The sequence below is a fragment of the Pan troglodytes genome, chromosome 18 (genome assembly GCF_028858775.2).
Source record: "Pan troglodytes isolate AG18354 chromosome 18, NHGRI_mPanTro3-v2.0_pri, whole genome shotgun sequence".
NCBI classification, from domain to species: Eukaryota; Metazoa; Chordata; class Mammalia; order Primates; family Hominidae; genus Pan; species Pan troglodytes.
Window position 1 is genome coordinate 32,207,193 of NC_072416.2, and position 22,495 is coordinate 32,229,687.

General features: G+C 55.6%; 2 protein-coding genes across 5 annotated transcripts; one reads left to right on the forward strand and one right to left on the reverse strand.

Moving 5' to 3' along the window:
- The first annotated feature begins 485 nt into the window (after positions 1-485).
- On the forward strand, positions 486-3,172 carry HIRIP3 (HIRA interacting protein 3). 2 transcript variants are annotated; one of them, NM_001280458.1, is given in 7 exon segments: positions 552-619; positions 697-817; positions 943-1,057; positions 1,317-2,254; positions 2,354-2,522; positions 2,605-2,703; positions 2,792-3,162. In NM_001280458.1, coding segments are annotated over 7 exon segments (1,671 nt in total). In that variant the 5' UTR covers positions 552-554; the 3' UTR covers positions 2,956-3,162.
- A 730-nt stretch (positions 3,173-3,902) lies between these two features.
- Positions 3,903-22,457, reverse strand: TAOK2 (TAO kinase 2). 3 transcript variants are annotated; one of them, XR_010152324.1, is made up of 20 exons: positions 21,536-22,457; positions 18,282-18,448; positions 18,026-18,097; positions 17,833-17,934; positions 17,340-17,385; positions 17,114-17,210; positions 16,876-16,989; positions 16,677-16,768; positions 14,424-14,517; positions 14,238-14,319; positions 13,274-13,441; positions 12,843-13,103; positions 12,511-12,672; positions 10,585-10,950; positions 10,302-10,505; positions 9,659-9,898; positions 6,358-6,570; positions 5,516-5,620; positions 5,197-5,379; positions 3,903-5,116 (listed from the first exon to the last, which is right to left on the reverse strand). XR_010152324.1 is itself a non-coding variant. In XM_016928702.4 (19 exons), exons 2-19 carry the CDS (start codon positions 18,411-18,413, stop codon positions 4,595-4,597), a joined length of 3,150 nt encoding a protein of 1,049 aa, XP_016784191.1. In that variant the 5' UTR covers positions 18,414-18,448; positions 21,536-22,457; the 3' UTR covers positions 3,903-4,594. The 3 variants fall into 3 exon arrangements, 2 of the variants coding, with proteins under 2 accessions (XP_016784191.1, XP_510917.3); XM_016928702.4 differs by lacking the exon at positions 5,516-5,620; XM_510917.6 differs by lacking the exons at positions 3,903-5,116; positions 5,197-5,379; positions 5,516-5,620; positions 6,358-6,570 and having other exon boundaries at positions 7,765-9,898.
- Positions 22,458-22,495: the final 38 nt, after the last annotated feature.

The window sequence follows — 22,495 nt, forward strand, 5'->3', positions numbered from 1 at the left end:
GGCCGACCTCCCGGGGGACACTGGGACAGGAGCGCGGCAGCGAGTGGCTGCGCTGGGGATGGCGTAGCAGCGACGCGGTGACGCCACAAAAATGGCGGACGCTGGAAAGCGCCGTTCCTGACTCTAATGTACTTAGACACTTGAAGCCACAAAAGGATTTATCCCCGAGGTTCCTCATCTGCTCGCGAGGATGCCTTTTCTCTTCTGCCTTGCGAAATAACAGCAGCCTAGCTGTTGCCCGTGACCAGTGAGGAAGGCAGCGTCGCGGGCTGATTACGTTTCACCCAAAGGGTGCCGGCGCCGAATTGGTTTCTAACGAGAACTTTAAAAATGATCCGTTCCAAAAAAGGGTAGGAGCCGCGAGACCCTCCAACTGCCCAGAGAAAACAAGTCTCGTCTGGCAAAGTTCTCGGCCCACGCGGTCCGCGGCCAAGGGCCAACGGTCCCTCGCCCCACGTTGCCGCAGCACTGCGCGTGCGCGAGCCGCTGTCAAACGCGCTGACGGAGGCCGAGAAGAAAAAAAGGCGGGAGCCGTCAATCCCGGGTTGAGCAAAATGGCGCGGGAGAAGGAGATGCAGGAGTTCACCCGTAGCTTCTTCCGAGGCCGCCCGGACCTCAGGTGCCCAGGGGGTTGGAGATGGGGTTGGAAAGGGCGCGGGTGGGACGGGACTCCGTCCTGACACCATGTCCCTGCAGCACGCTTACGCATTCCATCGTGCGGCGGAGGTACTTGGCTCACTCCGGCCGCAGCCACCTGGAGCCCGAGGAGAAGCAGGCACTGAAGCGGCTGGTGGAGGAGGAGCTGCTGAAGATGCAGGTGTGCCGGGCCGGAGCCTGGGCCGCGGGAGGCGGAGGCGGGGCTTGCTGCTGAGGAGGAGGGGCCTGACGGGGCGCGGTGAGCGCAGCCTTGGTGCATAGTTTGCCCTCTTGGCGCACACACAGGTGGATGAAGCCGCTTCCAGGGAAGACAAACTGGACCTTACCAAGAAGGGCAAGAGGCCTCCCACCCCTTGTAGCGACCCGGAGAGAAAAAGGTTCCGCTTCAATTCAGAGTCGGGTTAGTGCTTCCTCCCTGCTGTGGGGGCCTTCTGCATCGTTGGTTCAATCAAGAAGCATTCACTGCGCATCTCTTATGTCCCCAGGCGTTAGATGAGGGAGCAAGGCTAGTGAGTCAAGAACCGGGAACAGCAAGTACAGATAGCTGTTTCCTGCTGCCCCTCCAACTGTCAGGGCAGGGCTCGAGGCAACCTATCCGAAGTGAAGGGAGAAGGGACAGGAGGAGCCTGTCTCAACCCTCTCTCCTCTCCATATTCCAGAGTCCGGCTCTGAAGCCTCCAGCCCAGACTACTTTGGACCCCCAGCAAAGAATGGGGTGGCAGCAGAAGTCAGCCCAGCCAAAGAGGAGAATCCAAGGCGAGCCTCAAAGGCAGTTGAGGAGAGCAGTGATGAGGAACGGCAGAGGGACCTGCCCGCACAGAGGGGAGAGGAGAGCAGTGAGGAGGAGGAAAAGGGGTACAAGGGGAAGACTAGGAAGAAACCTGTGGTAAAGAAGCAGGCACCAGGCAAGGCCTCAGTCAGTAGGAAGCAGGCCAGGGAAGAAAGTGAGGAGAGCGAGGCAGAACCCGTTCAGAGGACAGCAAAGAAGGTGGAGGGAAATAAAGGAACTAAAAGCCTGAAGGAAAGTGAACAGGAGAGTGAAGAGGAGATCCTAGCCCAGAAGAAAGAGCACAGAGAGGAGGAAGTGGGGGAGGAAGAGAAAGAAGAGGATGAGGAAAAGGGGGATTGGAAACCCAGAACCAGGAGCAATGGCCGGAGAAAGTCAGCTAGGGAGGAGAGAAGCTGTAAGCAGAAAAGCCAGGCAAAGAGGCTCCTGGGAGACTCAGACAGCGAGGAAGAGCAGAAAGAGGCAGCAGGCAGTGGGGATGACAGTGGGGGAGATAGAGAACCCCCAGTGCAGAGGAACAGTGAGGACAGGACCCAGCTTAAGGGTGGGAAGAGGTTGAGTGGAAGCAGCGAGGACGAGGAAGACAGTGGGAAGGGGGAACCCACAGCTAAAGGCTCTAGAAAGATGGCCAGACTGGGCAGCACCAGTGGTGAGGAAAGTGACTTGGAGAGGGAGGTAAGTGACAGCGAGGCAGGGGGAGGCCCCCAGGGGGAGAGGAAGAACCGCTCTTCCAAGAAGAGCTCCAGGAAAGGCAGGACACGAAGCTCCTCTTCCTCCTCAGACGGAAGTCCAGAGGCCAAAGGAGGGAAGGTGAGGGTGAGGAGGGGTGGGAGGCCACTATTAGGGAAGAGGGAGACCCTGCCTCAGGCCCAGCAGGCTTGGCCTTCAGCTGCTGTCTTTCCTTGCTAGGCTGGCTCAGGTCGCCGTGGAGAGGACCACCCGGCTGTGATGAGGCTGAAGCGCTACATTCGGGCCTGTGGTGCCCATCGAAACTACAAGAAGCTGTTGGGCTCCTGTTGCTCACACAAGGAGCGCCTGAGTATCCTCCGGGCAGAACTGGAAGCACTAGGCATGAAGGGTGAGGCCCGGCGTGCCCTGGGGGCTGCAGGAGAGGGCCTTCCTGCTGGGGAGGAGAGAATCACCAGCTTCTTCTGCCCCAGGTACCCCTTCCCTAGAGAAGTGTCGGGCCCTGAAGGAGCAGAGGGAGGAGGCAGCTGAGGTGGCCTCCTTGGATGTTGCAAACATCATCAGTGGCTCGGGTAAGGGGTTTCCTCTCACTGCCCAGGAGCAGATAGGTGGGGTTGGACATTCTCAGACATCTGATCTCTCGTTTCCCCTTTCCCCTAGGCCGGCCACGCAGACGTACAGCCTGGAACCCTTTAGGAGAAGCAGCACCCCCAGGGGAGCTGTACCGACGGACCCTGGACTCAGATGAAGAGCGGCCCCGTCCCGCACCCCCAGACTGGTCACATATGCGTGGCATCATCAGCAGTGATGGCGAGAGTAACTGAGCTCTGCCATCCCCAGGAGGGACCCTTGATACATGTACAAAGCATACATAGCACCTCTTGCCCTGTGTCTGTGGAACAGAAGCAGCTTCCTTCAGAGAAGACTGCAGCTCCCAAGGACACAAGCTGTTGGGATGCTACTTCTCAGCTTCACGCTGTCCATTTAAGGTGTTTATTTTTTAAGACTCAATAAAGGAGTGTTTTTAATCACCTCGTCAAATTTGGTCCCCCATTCTCACCTCCTGTATTTTGGGCCAGGAAACTGAGCAGTAGTCACTGCCTCCACCTCCTCCCCTGGCCTGGTTCCCTTTAATTTCCCCCGGGTTCCTGGAAGAAGTCCCTGCCTCCAGACCCTGTCATCCAACAGCCACCAGACCCTTTTGGAGAAGGGTGTGTGGCTCCTGTGCTGCCCGCCTACCCAGTGGCCCCTCTGCTTTTAGCCTAGTCTGATAACCTAATGCCCACTTGGGAGAGGGATAGAATGACTTGAGGGCAGCCAGTGCTTAAGCCTTCTCCCTTATGCAAACAGCCACTTTGTCCACGGGCTGTTAGCCTCAAAGGGGTGGGGAAAAGCCCAGACCTCCTGGGCCAGTCCCAGCCCTCTAGGCCTCTGGCTACAGGCCCAGCCTCTGCAGTCACATGAGGTCTCCACTGAACTCTGGCTGCTGAGGCTTGTGGGAAGATTGGTGAGGATGGAGCTGCCCGGGGTCTGTGTGGGAGGCAAACCTAAGAATCTTTGAAGTCAAAGCAAAGAAAACAGGAATTAGAGGTCAAGGGGTTGAAGACCACCTTTGAGATCCGAGATCTGGTCACACCTAAAGTCATTAAAATCACTGAAATGTTTAGATACACAGCCCAATAAATTCTCTCTATAAAACACAAGCAGTACTATTCAGTGGCCACTGAGCAGTCCTTCACGCACACCAAAGACAGAAGGGTGAGTCCTGAGATCTGTTAGAATAACCAACAGTTTATTAAAAGCTTGCCTGGGGCTCTGTGCCAGCCCCACAGCTGAGAGGGGCTCCCACGGCTGCCCCCCAGGCCTGGGAGCAGCCCCTTCCAAGGTCCTTCCCTTGTTTCCCCGCCCCAGCCCTGATCCCAATTAAAAAAAAAAAAAAAAGATAAAGGACAAGACGGCACAGGACGTCAAGACAGTAACGGGAAGAGACCCAGGCATCCTGACCCCAAGACCCCATCCTGATCCTTCCTGCCAGTAAGGTGGCCTCTCATTCTCCCTGCCTCAGGCCCCAGACCTGCTCTGCCCTGTGGCAGGTCTGAGGGCCTCACTGTGAGGGTAGTATAGTTCTCTGAATATAGTATGTCTAGACCCACCCTTCCCCTCCCCCAGGGGACTAGATGAATATTTGACACGCACATCTCCCTCCTTTCCTAGGTGGCGGAGGGAGACCCTGGCACCATGGTAGGGAGGCGGGGCTCCCAGGCAGCCTTGAGGCACCTATCCCCAAGCTGGCCCTGGGCCACTGGCCAGCCCCAAGAAGCTCATGAGATGAGGAGGTCTGAGGGGAGCTGGAGCCTACATCTTGTCCCCTACCCTTGCAGGGGCCTCCAGCTCAGTGCCCTCCAGGGTCAGGCTCCACCCACCCCTGCCCTGCCCAGCTCATCTGCTCCTCCCCGCTGCACTTCAGGAATAGAAGTGGGAAGAACCATTGAGGATGTGGGAAGCGACACTGGTGCTGCGGCTCAGGGGCCCGGGCACCGCGGCAGCAGGGGGGCCCACATTCTCACTGCCACTGCCCCCCGAGGCTGCCCGCCGCAGGGGCTGGGGGCTGTTTCTTAGCAGCAGCAGGGCTCCGCCACGGGGTGTCCCACTCTGTGTGGGGGGCCCCAGCCAGTTTGGGGGGCCTGGGGGAGCCAGCAGAGACGGCTGACGCCAGGCTGGAGGGGGCATGCCTGGTGGAGGAGGGCCGTGGCTCCAGTGTGCCCCAGAACGGGGAACGGGACGGGAGGGCCAGGCTGGGGCAGGGGGTGGAGCAGGATAGCCCTGGGCAGCAGCTTCAGCCGGGATGCCCCCCAGAGCCATGCTGGAGAAGCCCAGCCTCATGCTTTCCGCATCGAAGGCCTCGATCTCACGGGCCTGCCGCTCAAGCAGACTGCGGATTCGCTCAGAGCGTCCTGTCTGCAGGGCCAGCAGCTCCTCTTCCACCTGGGGCATCCGGAACAGAGGTTAGAGTTGGGGGCAGGAGCCCACCCTCCCTCCCCAGTCCTGGAGGCTGGGCCCCTTACCCGCTGCTCCAGCAGTGCCCGCCGCAGCGCGACCCTCTGCTCCAGCTCCCGCAGCTCCCTCTCGTGCTGGCTCTCTGTGCGGATCTTGATCTTGCTCTGGTAAGCGTTGAGCAGCTCCAGCTCCTGTTGAAGCTGCTGCCGAAGGGCCTGGAACTCTGCCTCCTGGGTCTCATCAAGCCGCAGCTGGGGAAGATGAACAACCAGTTGTAGGGATCTCCTCCCCCACCCCCACTATCCTCCCCTGCCCCAGGTAGGCCTGGGCCCTAAGGTTTCAAGAAGCAGCGGTCTCAACATCTATCAGAATGGAAGATGGTCATACCCTGTGGCACAGCAATTACACTGCAGAATCTATCCCCCAGGTATACTTGCACATGTGCTCGAGGTGTTCACGGAAGCGTTGTGATAGCAAAATACTGGAAACAACCTAAATGTCCACCAATAAGGGATGGGTTAAATAAATTATGGTACAGCCATACCATGGAAAATTCTATGCTGTAAAAAAAATGAGACAGGTGTACTGACAGGGGAAGATGTCCAAGAAATATTAAGTGGAAAAAAGAAGTTACAGAAAGTAAATGTAAAGTATGATTCCATCTGTGTTTAAAATTCATATAATTTTTCAAAATGTGCACTGAAAAAACACAAAATACAGTTAATTATTAACAAGTTACCTGGGAGAGGTGGGACTGGGTGAGAGAACAGCCTTGGGTGGGGCGTTTCCACTCTCCACCCTCTCCGCACATTTTAAGTGGCCCATTCCAGTGTTAGGTGTGATCATTTTTTTAAAACAGCAACTTTCAAAATCCTCCAGAAGTCTGAGTAAATGGGCTTGAGGGCCACACTCACTTTAATCTGCACCCTGTTTACCCATTAAACTAACTCAGGCCCAGGAAAAAAATAATAGCCACTCTTTTCCTTGGTGGTTCTTGGGAAGAGGCACATGGCTTTGTCAAGACCTTAAGAAAATACTAAGAGAAAGAATAAAACCACTGAGGAGAATATGAAATAAATCATTGTGGAGAACACGAACAGAGGGAGAGTATGTGAGTTTCCCAAGTAAAAAAGCCCCAGCTCTGTGCATGCCCTGCACCGTCCATTTCTCTAAAGCAAAGTACAGAGCCTGGCCTCTAGCGCACTCCCTCCCTGGACCCCAGGCCTCACCGCCTGTGAGCTGAGCATCTCTGAGATGGACTGGTCATACTGCTCCGCCAAGATCGCCAGCTTGCGGGTCTGCTCTTCCTTGAGCCGCTTAAGGAGGCTCTTGTGCTGAGCTTTGGGCGTGGTCTCCAGCAAGTGTGCTCGCAGAGCCTTGTACTGCCGAGTCTGGATCTTACACGTCTCCTGGAACTGCTTCTTGATCTGCAGCTCCTTAGACTATGCAGTGGACGGATCAAGGGGAGATGGGGGCAGCGGGGAAGAGGAGGAGGAAGAGGAGGAAGAGGAAGAGGAGGAACAACCAGGGGAAATGGGGAGAAGAGAGAGAAGAGGAGAGGAGACAGAAGCAGAGACAGGGAGAGGGAGAGAAACAGAAAACATGTTAGACAGAGGGGGTGGGGGGAGCTGTATACAGACAGACAGACATGGAGAGGTGGGATCGTGTTGACAGAGATCAGGAAGGTCTCGATGGGCAAGAGATGCAGAGAAGACAAGAGGTTCCAAGAGCACGTGCACGGAGTTGGGTGCGATACCCACGAGAAAGAACATCGGAGTTACTGGACAGGGAACTGAGGATCTTGGAAGCTCTGACCAGGCAAAGAGGGAGAGACTGTGACCTAGAGACAGAAGCACGTGAGCAAATATGAGAACGTGTACAAGAACAAGCGAGAAGAACCAGTCACACAAAACACCCGTGAAGAAAGCAACACGACTAAGGACAGACACAGGAAGTCCCAGGTCCAGCAGCTCAGGGAGGAAGGCAGGGAAGGAGGAGAAGCACCGAGCTGAGAAATGGGTAAGAAGGGGCTGCCCCATTTTGGGCCGCAGAGGAGAAAGGGGCAAAGGAGGTGGCCAGAAAGGGCCTGACAAGTTCAACCGGCCAGCAGCTACCACCCTGACCAGATCCGCATTCCAGCCCGGCCCCTCACACACTCAGCTCCCACTCCAGGCCCACACTCAATCCTGCTGCCACAGCCTTCATACTCCGCCTGGTTGCCCCCAGCTCAGCACCCCCTACTGTGGAGGGTCTGCAGCCCCGTCCCCCAACCCACTAGGGTAATGCCTGATGCAGGAGAGCAATTTGGTCCCCTGCAGCCATGGTTGGGAGAAAAGGCAAGGGATGAGGAGACCAAGGGCCTGGAAACTAAGACCTCTGGAAGGAACCCGCAAACAGGCGCTCTGTGGGACCAAGAAGTTCGGTGAAGTTCTACAGGGGCCCAGACCCCAGAGCCGGTGGTGGTCATGGTGCAATGAAGCTATGAAGGCAGAGAGCATGAGGCTGAGGAGTGAGAGGGGCTGAGATAACGGAGATGGGGTGAAGAGGTCATGGAGCCGGGCCGAGGGTCAGCCTGGGGGCATACCAGGGAGGCTAGGCGGCAGGACAAAGCAGACAGAGGCAGCCTGGGCCAAAGGCACAGTTCCGCTCAGATATTTTATTTGTGTTTGTCTTTTTCTTTTTTTGGTGGGGGGAAGGGGACAGGTTGGAAGGGAGACAGAAAAACAAAATCAAAAAGGAGAAAAAAAACATGACTCTTCCCACCCTCCACCACCCCTGGCCCCAGGCCTGAGTCAATGAGGGTGAGGATGAGCACACACAGCGGGCGAACAGCAATAACTTAGGGGAGGAGCGCCAGGAGAACACAGAGTGACTGCTGGACTCCACGGCTGAGGAGGCTGCCTGTCTAGAGGTCCGAAGGGCTGGGCCTGGGGTAAGTGAGCAAACTGAGGAAGGTGAGTGAAAAGAGAGGACTAGGGACTGGAGAAACTTCACTGAGTCATGGGAGATAAAGTGCTCAATGCTCTAGATTTGGGCTGGAAGGGCTGGAGTCAGCTACCTCCAGGGGGGCAGGGCCCGCGACTGGCGGGTACGTGACCTCCGCCCGGCTAGAGTCCCTGGCAGTGGCTGGCGGGAGGCAGGGGGCCCTAGCTGGCGCTGGCTGCGTGGTAGTAGCCGGGGGATTCGGGTGGGCCGTTCACCCCGAAGCAGGCCCCAGCTGGCCAGTGTGTGGATGGCCCACGGGGGCAAGTGGGATGCTAAACCCTGGCTGGCCCGTGCCAGACGCCAGTTCCAGCCCTTGCACAGGACCCAGACCCTTGCCAACAGGGCTAATGGGTGTTGGGTGGTGCGGGGATTACGCCGCCGGGGCCCAGGGACGGGCAGGCGGCTGCGGAAGCCATCCTTGTTGGTTTTGGGGTACAGTGCAAACAGACCCCGGTCCCCCACAGCCCCACAGCCCTGCAGGGCCCGGAAGGCCATGGGTGACAGGCGCAGCAGAACCCGCAACCAGAGTCGAGATATGCCCCGGCGCACCCGGGGGCCCTGCTGCCGCACCCATCTGCCCCCCGCTGCCATAGCCACCAGAGGTAGAGCTAGGCCTGGCCAAGCTAAGAGCCAGGCAGCTCCAAGGCCCAGGGGAACACCCATGAGGCCTCGGCGCCAGCTCAGGCCCAGGACGGCCCCCAGTGCGGTACCCTGGGCCAGGAGTAGGAAAAGACTGGAGGGCAGGTGCAGGGCTGTACAAAGGAGCAGGTAGGAGGCCCCCAGACCCACCAGCCCCACCTCAAGGGCCAGCAGCGCTGCCTGCAGGCCACCCCCACCCTGGGCTGCCAGCAATGGAAGCAGCAGCAGCAGCAGGAGGGGCAGGAGGCCAGAGGAGGACCCCACTGCAAAGGAGAGGCCGGCCAGGAGGCCATGGGACAGGAGTCCAGGGAGCTGGCTGGCAGGGCAGGGCCTCAGGTGTGTTGGAGGGGGTTCAGGAGGGATGTCGGGGGAAGGACAACCATCTCCAGGATCCCTAGGGGTCCCAATCGGAGCCCCCTCTTCCTCTTCTTCCTCCTCCTCGGGGACGGGAGTCAGTGCTGGGCCCTGGACCCAGCCAAGCTCAAACTCCTCATCCAGAAGACTCCCATCCTCCTTCCCCCACAAGCTCCACGTCCCAGCCTCCTCCTGGCCAACAATGCTCCTCTCCTGGGGTACAAGGGAGGGCACCCTAAGCTCCTCTATCTCCTCAGGCAGACCCCAAACTTCCTCATCAACCAGGCTCCCATGTTTTTGTGGACTGGGACTAGGGGCTCCTGATTCTTCCCCCAGAATCCTCTGCTGCTTGGGCTCCAAAGTGGCCCCTTCCTTTCCCAGAATCCTTCTCTCTCCAACTGCTTCCTCCTCCTCGCCAAGCATTCTTTGGTCCAGGACTGCCTCCTGGCCAGGTGAGCAGGGCTGCTGTTCTATAGGGGTGCCTGTGTTGGGTGGGCCCAGAGCCCCAGGAATGGGGAGTGGAAGGCCCGGGGGGCGCTGGCCTGCACGTACTTTGAGGCTCTTGGGCTGCTGGCGAACCTGGGCCGCATGCTTCTGCCGCAACTCTTGCTCACGCCGCTTGTTGTACTCCAGCTGGTTGCCCAGCTCCGTCTGGTGCTGCAGGCGGGTGAGCTCAGCCCGCGTGCGCTGCACGGCCTGGAGCTGCCGCAGCTCCAGCTCCCGCGTGGCCTCGTGCTGCCGAAGCAGCAGTGCACACTCCAAGTCCTTCTGGGTCTGCTTCTTGTTCAGGTCCTGAGGCAGAAGAAATGCAGGGCCCGGGGCCTGGTCAGTATCAAGGAAGTGAGAGGCCAGGGCTCCTTGGCAGAGGGAGCTGGGGATGGCGGAAGAAACACAGGGCCCAGGGCCTGGTCAGTATCAAGGAAGTGAGGGGCCAGGGCTCCTTGGCAGAGGGAGCTGGGGATGGCAGGAGATGAGGGTGTAGATGAGGCAAGCTCCTCCCTGGCCTGGGAAAAGAGGCCTAAGGAAATTCTGGCAGGGTCTGTTGGGGATGAGAAGTAAAAGGGGCACTGAAGCAAAGCTGAACTGTAACACTCGAGGGCCAAGGAGAAAGGAGACAAGAATGAGGCAAATGGAAAAGGGTGGGTCCCTGGGATCCATGAGTGAGCGGGAGGGGAACAGAGATTGGGATGCCTACCTCCCGCAGCAGGTCCTGGTCCAGGCTGTGCCGAGCCAGCAACATCTTGCGCTTGTACTGGCGACACTGCAGCTCAAAGTACTGGCGCTGCCGCCGCAGCAGCCCTGCTTCCTCCTCCGCCTGGCACTGCTGGAGCTGCTCCTTCTGCCGCAGCAGCCACTCGGCCTTCTCCCGCTTGGGAGTGCTGGGGTTCTCCTGGAGCTCCTGGGCGAGGGCAGAGGGAAGCAGGGTCAGGACCCACCTGGCTCGCCATCGGCTCCGCCCCCAAGCAGCCCTAGCTCACCTCCTTCAGCTGTTCCTTGCGAAGTTTGTAGGTCCGCTTCTGTGCCTCCAGCAGGGCGGCCAGCTCCTTCTTCTGCTGCCCAAGGATGTGCTGCTGGAACTTCCGCTCCTCGGCCTGGGCAGCTCGTGCCTCCTTCTCACCTATGGCCTGGTGCCGCCGGGCCAGCTTTTCTGCCTCTGCCCCAAAGCCAGCCCGCTGCGCCTCAAGCTCCCGCTGCAGCCGTGCACTGTGCTCCTCCCGTTCACCCCTCAGCCGTGACTCCAGGGCCAGCAGCTGCTTCTGGTGCTGTCGTCGCATCCGCTTATAGCCGCTCAGCTGCTCCCGCAGCGCAGAGTCCTGCTCATGCTCCTGGATCTGACGGCTGACCTGGGGAAGGAGAGAGGGTGAGAGCTGGGGCTCAGCCTGGCCCCTAGTTAATTAACACAAGGGGTCTTCCGTGGGGAAGAGCATGGGTTTTCAACTCATGGGTTTCATTCTCATTTAACACCTTCCTCACACACGGCCACTCTAGCCTGTTTCCTCAACTGGATAATGGTGATATTATCTACATCACAAGTTGGTGTGGCCGAATGATAAAAGGTGGCAAGCACAGGGCCTGGCACAAAAGTAGGAACAATCCATACTAATTTGAAACAGTGAGTCAGACAGACCTGGGATCAAATCCCAGCTTTGCCACTTACCAAGCATGTGATCTCAAGTAAGTTAACTTCTCAAAGCACCAGTTCCCTCATCTGTTAAATGGGGAAATAATACCTCCTCATAGGGGCTGTGGGGTAAGTTCGGACTCTATCTAACAAGTGTTGGCTTCCTTCCCCTTCAGCAAACATAGTCGGCCTATCACTCCCCAGGTATTGAGCTGGGATCGGGGCCACAAGATGCTGGAATAACAAGAACACTGGGCTTGGACACCTTCATCCAAAGTCTGATCTCAGGTCTCATTCTCAATTGACTCTATGAGTGGCTCTCAAACTAGTCCCGGCAGCCAAGCCCCTGGCAGTCAAGACACCTCAGCACAGTACCGCACAACACCATGGGATCTGAAGAATTGTTGGAACACAACCAGCACCAAGCAGAGGCCATAAGAACATACTAGACTGAATCAGTGGCCTCTAAGGGGATTGTTGACGCTCAAATGCAGCTCAGCAGGAACGTGATCTAAAGGCTTATTAAAAACATAGATGAAAAGCTATGTTTTATGAAAAGCCTAAACACTTTTTCCTGTGAACTGAGAAAGACTGCCATGAGTTGATTTTAGGAGAAGACTAAGGGCCTGCTTACAGGAGCGGAGAGCCACCAAAGGCACTGGGGCAAGTGGCCCCTCTGAGCCACAGGTGCCTCATTTCTCCAATGGGATCTTACCCTTCCCCTCCCAGGGGGGCTGGGAGGGTTAACACAGGCCTGTGTGTAAGCCTGAGAGCTAACTGCTGGCATGAGACAGATATCTGAACACCATCCCTGCCCTCTGGGGCACAGAATCTGGCAAAGCTATCATGATGCTGTTCAGGACCACCCAAGCACAGGGCACCCCCGGCACAGGGCTCCCCCAGCACTGGACACCCCCAGCACAGGGCTCCACAGGCACAGGGCTCCCCCAGCACTGGGCTTCCCCAGCACACAACTGTGAAGCACCTGACTCACCAGAGGAGCCTGGGAAGGCAACCCAGGAGATGTCAGTTAAGTCAGGCCACAAAAATGGAGTAAGAGTTTGCCAAGCTAGAAACACCCAGATTGGGCCATATGACCAAAACAGTCCACTGGGAAGAGGAGGGAAGCAGGAGGGTTAAGGGGAGCAGGCAGGAGCCAGCAACAGAAAATGAGGGTAGAATCCAGACTCAATCCCATGCCACAGGGAGGAAATCATTTCTAGACTTAAAAAGACTGAAAAAACAGACAGCGAGCAGGCTGAGTGAGGATGGCTACACTCACCAGGGAGGCGGTTCGGATGGTGGCAAAGTGGTCCCGGTTACGGCAGTAGGCCCGGCGGCGGGCAGAAGAGGTGGTGGAAGTGGGAGCTGGGGCTGCAGGCGGCTGGAGAGGGCTGGGGGTTATCTCTGGCTGGTAGGGGTCATCATATAGGTTGTCAGAGCCCTAGAGGGAGATAGAAGGAACACCCAAGGCTCAGAGGCCACTGGGTCCAAAGAGAGCTACCTGAGGACAGCCAATCAGACTCAGAGGAGTGCTGCACTTAGGGAAGGAGGGCGAAGACCCAGGCGGTTCTAGAGCAGGTGGCTCGGGTCCCCCAAGGGTGAGCTGTGTACCGGCAGCCGGTGGATAATGGAGCTGTGAGAGGTGACTGTGTGCTCCCCCTCCTGCATCATGGCCATCTCCCGGGCTTCGGGGCCTTCTTCCTCCTCCTCCTCTTCCTCCTCCTCCTCCTCCTCTTCCTCGTTGTCTGAGGCATCTGCTAGGCTGTTGACGGAGCTGCTCTGGCTGGAGGCGCTGATGGACATGCTGGGCACTGAGTGGCTACTCTCGAGGCTGGTCAGAGTCCCGGCCCGGTGCATGTAGGGCTCGGCCTCCTGCGAACAGGGCGTAGGCTGCTGGGCAGGGAAGGGGAAGCCCTGGGGCATATGCATGGAGGTAGCATGGGAAGATGGTGGTGTGAGTAGGGCTGGGGAAGGGGCCAAGCAGCTGCAGGGGGCAGGCACACATGGGGTATAAAGAGGGGTGTTAGGGCAAGCTGGGTCACCTCTTCCTCCTCTGGGGCCTCGGCACCAGGGCCGTTGGGTGCTTCTTGGAACAGGATCTTCTTCATCTTGCGGTACTGCAGGTTGTCCAGCTCCCGCACGGCATCCTTGGTCCTCTGGATCAGGTCCATGATGACTGTGGGTGGCCGCTCCCGGAGCACAAAGCGGTGCTAGGGGAAGAGGGCACTGAGGTCTGCTGCCAACTCCCCTTCCCCCCACAACCCACAGCCCTTGGCATTCCCTCAGGCCTGAGGCACTCTTCTGGGGCCCACGCCCACCATGGGTTGATGCTGGCCTTATCCCAAGCCCTTCTCTCACAATAATTTTCTGTACCACCCAGTACCTACTCCCCAGACAGACTCTTCTTCCTCTAAGCATGGCTGACAGGCAGGGACAGTCAGGAGAACTGGATTCTTGTCCAGCTCCTCTACTAAAGGGCTATGTGACCTTGGACATGTCATGAGGCCCCTCTGGGCTTCATACAGTATCCGACAATTATAAAACAAGTGGGTCCAACTACATAATCTGAAGTTTCCAACTAGGGCTCCTCAGGCCCCCATGGGTCTGTGAAGGGAATGGGGCCCCTCCATTTTTGATAATTCAAAAAACACCTAAGGGAAATCATACATTTACCCATGATAAGGCTACACAGGCTTTTGGCTTGCATTACATCAGATCAGTGGGGCAACCCTGGTTACCACACGCTGACCAGAAGCTCTGGCTGGCAATTACATAAATCTTTGATTAATAAAAGATGGGAAAACAGTTTATTACTTAATAAATTAAGGCAGTCTGGTAGACAAAATCTTGTAAAACACAGAGTCCACTGGGCATTGGGGATGGGGTGGGAATTCATCAACGAAGCTCTTGGTGGAGGAGGAACTGGGAACCACTAATTTCCCTGGGGGTTCTTGTGGCTGTAACAAGCTACAGTTCCAGGAGAATGCTAGGCCAGCAGGCCCTCACCTTCAGGAGAACCTCTGAGGTTGGTCTGTCTTGAGGGATTTTCTGAAGACAGGAGTCGACAAAATTCCGGAAGTACTCAGACCTGAAAGTCAGAGGAGGGTGGGAGAGGGGTGGGGAAGGCATGAGTCAGGCATCCATACCCCATGGCCTAACCCCTGGGCCCAGATTCGGAATCTCAGTCCTCACCAGTGTCCTGACTGGAGCACGGGGGATTCGTTCTGTGCAATGTGGTATAAGGCACTCATCGCATTCATGTTAAAGAGCGGTGGTTTCCGTTCAGCTACAGAAAAAGGTGAAAGGGAAGAAGGTGAGAGGTGGCAGGGGGTAGAGGACAATGGAATGGAACTGAGACGACTTGGGTTCAAACCCCAATTCCTTGACTTCCTTGCCACATGACCTTGAGAAGTTCCCATCATCCTGTTGCGTCTCAGTTAATTCCTTCCTCTGTAAAATACAACACCCATCCTCTCCACTGCACACGGGTGGAATAGGGGTCAAAGAAAATAACATCCACAAAAGCAGTAACGAAGGCAGAAGGACAGCCATTCAGTTATCACCCCAACTAATATTTCTTAGGTGCCAAAGGGAGCAGATAACTTGATAATTGCTATGGGGAAGATAAAAACAAGAATTAGGCCCCACCCTCAAGGAACCTCCAGTCTAAAAGAGAAGATTAAATAGGACTGAAAAAATAACATCAAAGTATTAACTGGTATAAGAGGGAAACAGGGAAGTCGCTGGGAAGTTGAGAGTATGCAGTGAGCCTTCAAGCTAGCATATCTTCAGGGAATTCAGAGAAGGGCTTTGTAAAAAGCCCTGAGATTAGAAAGGTTAAGTGCAAGCTAAGAGTCGCTAAGAGTCCCCTGTAGCCCAGACAAATGTCATGTTGTTTTGGCCTAAACGGTGATTTTTAAAATTAACTGCCAAAAGTAATAATCAAATAATAATACAAGTTTCCAGTTTCTCCTTAAGAATTAAATCTGGTGAAATGGAGTCTACATTACTGCCTAACAATGGTCTGGAGATAAGCATTAGCTGCCCCCTTTCTATGGAAACAGCAATCTCCAGTTTGCCACATCCTTCTCCACACTGCTTCCCTGATATTGACTTAGTATGAGTTGACATTTATATCAGACTTGATATGTATTTTTTCCAATAGTAGAGTAATATTTCTCTGTATCCACATCTCTTCCAAAAACTAGAAATAAAATGGACAGATCTAGCTTTTTCTTACACTTGGGTCCGTTTCTTACATTTTTCATCAACTGTCTGGGCCTGGCATCTAATGGTAAATGGAGACTGTGAAGATGGAGGAGAAGGGCTCGTCCAAATCTCTGACCTCGGGCAGAGGACCCAATACGAACCAAGGCAAGGAAGTGGAAGAGTTCATGACACACTCAGAGGGTGGAGCCCATGAAGGAAACGGCCAGCATTTACGAAGCAAAGCCTCTAGGTTGGTGGGAGGAAGGATGGGGATGGCTTCAGTCTTGAAGGCAACAGGGGGCCACTCATGGCTCCAAACAGGGAGTGAAATGACAGCACTGAGCTTAGGCAGACCTCTCTGGCATCAGTACTTAAGACAGACTGGAAGGGAGAAGAGACTGGAGAGATCACTGCAGGAGGCTGTTGATAGGAGAAACTAACAGCAACTCTTAGGCAACTGTTTTGTGCCTGGCATTGTGTTGGAAGCCTTATAAATGTTACCTACCTCATTAAAGAATTGTTTCAATAGTGCTGGCTGACAGAGATGAGAACCTTGGCATGGCTTCAAGGCCTTAGGAACTCACTTGGACCTAACTCTCTGGCCTTATCCTTCAATATTCTCTGCATTACATGCTAGGTTCCAAATAACTGAAGCTAGTCCCAGTTCTCCAGGCCTGCACTTACCTCTAGGCCTCTCACATGCTGTTCTCTCTGCCTGGAAAGCTCTTCCCTACATTCTGCAAACAGCTATTATTTATCTTGCGGGTTGGCTTCAATATTCTCCTACAAGGAGGCCTTCTTCAGCCCCTAAACTAGGTCAAGTCCCCTGTTTTACATTTGAACCGCTCCTGTAACTTCTCCACACAGCGTTCATCACACTGAAAGAAAACATGCCTGCCTGGTTTCCCTAAATCAAATGTAAGTTCCATGAGGGCAGGATTTTCATTCACTGCTATCCCTCCAGAATCACAGTCCATGGCACAGCACATGGTGGGCACTAAGAAAAGATTCAGAACCAGGGTAGTGGACAGGAAGAGATGAATGCTACAAAATCTCTAGGCCTAAGAGCTGGCAGAATTTGCCAGCTGCCTGTATTGGGGCTCCAGGGTAGAGTCACAACGGACAGGAACTTGGAGGCCTGGGATCCCATCCCTAGGAGAAGGGGGTAGTCCGGAGTCTGGGAACTAACAGGAAAGAATGGAAAAGATGATGAGGGAACAGGGAGGATGTTCTTACCCAGCTCGATGCAGGTTATCCCCAAGGACCAGACGTCCACTTTGCCGTCGTACTGCCCCTCATCCATGGCCAGGATCACCTCGGGTGCCATCCTAGGAGAATGGTCAGGAGAGAGAGGCAAATCACCCGCCGAGACCCTGTCACTCCTACTCCCAACATCCTGGGAGGTCTCTCCACTCACCACCACTCACTCACTCACCAGTATGGGGTGCCCACGAAGGAGTTGGCAGGTGCCATGATGGACGCAGAACCAAAGTCCCCTAGCTTCACTAACCCTGGCTCTGACAGCAGGATGTTTCCAGCCTTCACATCCCTGCCAGAGGCAAAGTACAGGGATGAGACATGTGTCTCAAGAAAGCTAGGCAGGGGCAGCCCAGCTAAGTGACAGGTGGTGCAGATAGCACTCCCCTCCCAGGCACTGCCGATGCTGCTTGTACCTATGGATCATGTTGTGGGAGTGCAGATATGCCAGGCCCTGAAGCGCCCCGTGGGTCACAGCTGCGATCTCTACCTCCTGAAGGGGTTTCTTGTGCACTGGAGAGTGAGGAAGAACATCAACCCGAGGGAGCGCGAGGGTGGGACTGGAATAAACTCCCCTTAACCCTTCCCTATGGCTCCCCTGCTCTTCTCCCTTCTCCACTTATTGGCCTATCAGTCACTTACCTTCTAGAAGGTCAGACGCTGAGCCCAGGCAATACTCCATTACCAGCTAAGGAAGAGACAAGGGTCAGAGATCAGAGTCTCCTGGGCAGGGACTCAAAACAGAGCTTCCTTGACTGTCCTGTACTCAAGCTATGTCCCTGGGGTGATGACAGGGAGGAAGCGCAACTGGAGACAATGAGGGGGTGGTGGGAGAGTTTCTGGAGTCTGGGCCCAAGACATTCACCACTGCCCATCTGAATCCCTTCAAACTCCCATTCAATCTCCACCTTCTCCAGCCCACAGTGACCTGTCCCACCTGCTAACAGCCTGTGTCACTCTGAGCCAGGCTTTTGCTCAGTGGGTATGTCTGAGGACTAAAGCGGTCAAAAGAGACTTCCTCCTTCCCAAGATCCCACAACAGCACCACGAACAGGGACCACCTAAGAGACTGGACTACAATAAGGACGGGCATGAATAGGAGTAAAGATCAGGCCAGAATCTGGCACCAGCTCACCCAAGCCGTGTGCTCCCTCAGGTAACAGCCCCGGTACTGAATGGTGTTGGGATGCCGGAGCTTCTGTAAGAACCGCACCTCCTTGATGATGTCTTGCCATTTCTAGGGGGTCAGGGTAGGCAGAGATTACCCAGCTTGCATCTTGAGACAGGAGTCCCCTGTCCCCAACCTGGCTGTATTGCACCTGGCCCACCTCATTGGACTGCTTCCCACTGTAGGACATCTTCTTGATGGCCACCACCTCACTATTCCGGACATCCCGGGCCTAGAGGACCAGACCAGAAGGTGTTGAAGGCCCCATTGAGAGCCGGGCATGGGAAGACTTGCTGGCCCAGCAAGAGAAGGCAGGAAAGACCAGTGTGATGGAGTAGTGTGCAAGGGCTGTTGGGAGGTCCACAGGGGTAGGAAGAGTCCCCATCCCTATTACACCCTCCCAAGACCCAACTCACAAAGTATACGGCTCCAAAGCTGCCATGGCCAATTTCCCGGAGGTCAGAGAAGAGCTTTTCTGGGTCATCCTTGAAGAAGAGCTCAGCCACATCTGGGTCCTTCAGGCTCCCGGCCCGGCCCCCAGCTGGCATGGTGGCCCCTGGGGGCCCTGAGAGTGGGGCCTGGCCTGAGGAATGGAAATGGGACCCTTAGATCAAGGATTGAGCCTTCAGGGAGAGGAAGGGACCCATCAAGTTTCTGCCATCTCCTCCCCTCATTCCCTGATGAGGAGGAGGCACTGCTGAGGAAGGGGAGGGGGAGATTAGGAACAACATCAAAGCTCCAAAAAATGAAGTTGCCCTGGCAACCAGATCACGCGGGCTGGGTCCCTGGAGTCCCTAAAACTGCTAGGAAGATTCTGGGAAGCTAAGCATCCTCACCACCCCCTTCAATGCTCAACAAGTTCTCATTTCCCTATAGCCCCTGTATCTCCCCTCAAGGATAAAACATTCTGCTTCCCAGCCAGCACTCCAGAGCCCCAAGTGTCCTGTCCCATAAGTCCTATACCCCAACTGTTTCCAGGCACCTTTCTGTTCCCCTTGGCGCTGAGGCCCCCTCCTCCCTCAACCTCTCACACCCTGGAAGAGAACAGGAAATGGCCAGGCCGGAGGCGGTGGAAATCCGTCCATTGTTAGAAGTGGGTACTGGCCCAGAGGAGCCCGCAGAGTCACTCTCAAAAAGGGCAGGGGGAGATCTAGAATGGGAAGAATAGGGATATAAATGGCATCTGGCTATGAGGGCCTCTCTGTGCTCTGGGCCACCTTACTTGTCCTGTCCAATTGCATAAGCATCACACACAGGTACAGGACATTTGCAGGGTACAAATAACATTTATTGAGTACCTTACGTGCATTATCTCTATTCAGTCCTCACTACAACCTTATGAAGCAAGTATTATGATTTCCCCTATCTTACAGATAAAGAAACAGGCTCAGCAAGGTTAAGTGCCTTGTCCAAAGCTGGTCCTCCATCACTATGATTTCAGAGCAGCCCTTCGAAACAGGCAGGGCAGAATCATGATCACCATTTCCTAGGTGAGGTCACTGAGGCACAGAGAAGAAAAAGGACTTCTCCAAGGTCAGAGAACAGGACCTTCTGCTCCCCGGTTAGGCCTGTATCCATTACTCTCTCAGCTGTCACCCCAAGCTCAGCTCCCCTCTTGCAGGAAGCCTGTCCTGACCACTCCAGCCATTGGGAAGAGCACCTAAGGCACCCAGCCAAACACCCGGAGAAAGTTCCTGCAGGATACCAGAACCAAAACCCTCAAGGAGATTCCAAGACAGGCTCCAGCCTAAGCACTTGTCAGAATTTAGGCACAAAGGAGCCTTCAGCAGAGCTGGACTCCTGGGGCAGAGTTCTAGCTACTCAAAAGCACCTAACAATTTTAGCATGTAATTTATTCTGTCATGCATTGTTTCCTGTTGTGTTGTTAATTTTGTCTCAGCCCAACTGGAAGCTGGAGGGCAAGGAGGGAGCCTGACTCTCCAGTGGGCCCCCAGGGTGCAGAGGGCTCAGAATAGCCTGGGAGACTGATTGATTGCTCTCTGCTCAGCCCTCAGCAGCTCCCAGGTTGCTCGAAGCCGGCCCTTTTCTCCCTTCTGCCAGCAACAGTGCCAAGCACCCCTCACCAGCACCACACACCCACACACAAAGGCAGGTGCTCTCAACTTGCCAAAGGAATCTTCCTGACCTCTTTACCAACACAAGGCCCCAGAATGCTAACCTAGGCCACATGGAGGGGTGCCACCCACTGGCAAAACATCATGCAGGTCCCCTTCCCCATAATAACAACGAACACTTGAACAATAACCAAGGTCTGTGCTAAATCATAACCACCTTCCAAAACGAACAATGTTATCTCCATTCTACAGATGAGGAAACCCGTATCTATCTGTTCCTAAGCTATGCTACCAGTACATCCCGTCTGCAATGTACAGCAACAGGGCTTTGAATAAGTTCCTTCCAGTTCTTGGTCTTCTCTTCAGTGAAATGGATTACAGCATGGAGCTGTTGTTAAGATTTTAATGAGATCTCATACTTAGGAACACCATGCAGACACTCAGCATATGGATTTTTCCTTCCCTGCCTCCAAGGTCCCCACAAAGCTTTAATCCTTTGGGGGATCATTCTACCCCAACAGCTTGGCTTGAACAGTTCAAAGATGCCACTAGTGCTACCATTTGTCAGGAGAGAGCCCTCTCAGGAATCCAGGCCAAATCCTGGGATCGGGGTAAAGATGAAGGTCACAGTGGATAGAAAACTCCATGAGGCAGAGGCAAAAGCCAGAGGCTCCCATCAGGAAAAGCTTCTGAGTAGAGCCCTCCTGGAAAGGAAGCTCATCTCATCCCCATTCTTAAACCTCACCCCAGCCTGGACTCCTAGGGAACGCTGGCCGAGCCCAAACTCAGAGGAAAAGAGATGGCAAGAACCAGGCATGCATCAGGGAAAGATGTGATTGAGGACTTGAGTTCAAATTCTGGTTCTGCCACTGTGTGACCTTGGGCAACCTCTCTGGGCCTCAATGTTCTCAACTGTAAAATGGGAAGATGCCAATAAAAGAGGCCCCCACAGGGTGAATGCGGGGATGTCACATGAGAGAATGGCTGTCAAAGCACTTTGTAAAAGACAGATCGTTTGACAAATGGATGAGATTATTGACACCATCACAGCAAGAGGTTGGAAGGTAACTGCAGCTGGGGGAAAACATTGCCAGGCACCTCCAAGCACACACACACACGCATACACACAAACACATATACACACACTTCCTTGCAAGGACAAGAAATCCAACCAGACCAGGCCTGAAAAGCAGATAAGCAGACCCACCATGGGAATCAGAGGCATGGGAATCAAAATCACAGAATAGCCAGGAGAACGGGGCATATCAGGGAGGAAAGGTGGCTGTGAGGGGCAAAGTGAAGGGGAGAAGACTGAAGTGCAAATCCATCTGATTAGCTGAAGCATCCTAGGGTGTGAACCCCGGTGACATCAGAGACCCTGTCACCTGAGGTCCCCCACCAACCAGACACAATGAAGGGAAGAGGAAGGGGAAGGGGGTGGCAACAGAAGGCAAGGCTAGCCAGAGGCTGACCACTCGCTCAGCTGGGCTTCCCCATCCTGAGAGGGCCTACCCAAGTCCAGCTTCTCAGAAAGGCGCACCCTTTCTTCTCAGAACTAGACACAGGGACCCGCGCCCCTGCACCCCGTGTCTCACCTGGTAGGGGTCACTATGGTGCCCCAGCGCCTCCGCTTCCGCCTGGGGTCCTCCAGCGGCTCTGCCAAGCAGGGAGAGGGGCAAGGAGACCTTTCCCCTTGCCACCTCTTCCTCGGCTTTCGCCCTTCCTGAGGGGCGGGCCCGGGAAGCCTCCCCTGGAGGGGAGGGGGTGACAACCTAATCTGACCTCGCGGTCCAGTCCTCCCCCTCGTCGAGGGCGACAGCTGCCGAATTCCGGATTTCTGATTGTAGGGTCTGAACCCCGAATATCTGAACGGGATGGAGACTGAATCCGATATTTGAACGCCCGGGGAATGAACCCCGGATACTGGTGCACGCAGGGGCCTGAACCTGATATTTGAAATTCTATGAAACAGAGACCCAGGTTTAGAGAGGTTGGGACCCGAGTCCCGGATATCTGGACTATGAGGACTGTTACCCGGGTATCTGAGAAGGGAGGAGGGGCAAAGCCTGGAAATTTGGGACCCAGGGGCCTGAGCTGTAGGTCTTCGGCCACCGACTGGGCGCCCACCCCGAGGACGTCCGGCCGCACGGCCCCTCTCACGCCGGGGTCCGAGGGTGACAGCCCCCACTCCCGCCCCGGCCTCCTCCCTCTCCCTTCTCTCTTCCGAGAATAGCTGAACGATTGTAGCTAAGGCGCTGCTGACGGTCCCCGCGCCCTCTCTGCCTCTCCTCTTCTCCGTCTCAGCCTCTCTCCGCACCACAGCCCCGGTCTCGTCCCGGTCTCCCTCTCCCTCTTCCTCCCAATTCCAAGATGGAGACCGGGCGGGAGCGCGCAGGCGCGGTAGGGACACCGGGCTAAAGGGGGCGGGGGCGCAGAGGACTCAGCCCCGCCCTCTCTCCTCACTGCCGCGGCCTGGGAGACCGGCAGCCGCCAAGCCCGAGTGCGCGCCCGCCCCGCCACGCGGACCCCCGGCCGGAGGAGGCGGGGAGAAGGGC

Bases quoted from the DNA above. Each gene is read 5' to 3' on its own strand.
- TAOK2 (XM_510917.6), bottom strand. From the start codon at position 18,413: ATGCCAGCTGGGGGCCGGGCCGGGAGCCTGAAGGACCCAGATGTGGCT. The intron at 18,098-18,281 runs GTGAGTTGGGTC...CTGGTCCTCTAG, and splicing joins GCTTTGGAGCCGTATACTTT to GCCCGGGATGTCCGGAATAG. The intron at 14,320-14,423 runs GTGAGGACTGAG...TCTGACTTTCAG, and splicing joins GTGCTCCAGTCAGGACACTG to GTCTGAGTACTTCCGGAATT.
- HIRIP3 (XM_063796289.1), top strand. From the start codon at position 555: ATGGCGCGGGAGAAGGAGATGCAGGAGTTCACCCGTAGCTTCTTCCGA. The intron at 620-696 runs GTGCCCAGGGGG...ATGTCCCTGCAG, and splicing joins CGAGGCCGCCCGGACCTCAG to CACGCTTACGCATTCCATCG. The intron at 2,523-2,604 runs GTGAGGCCCGGC...CTTCTGCCCCAG, and splicing joins GGAAGCACTAGGCATGAAGG to GTACCCCTTCCCTAGAGAAG.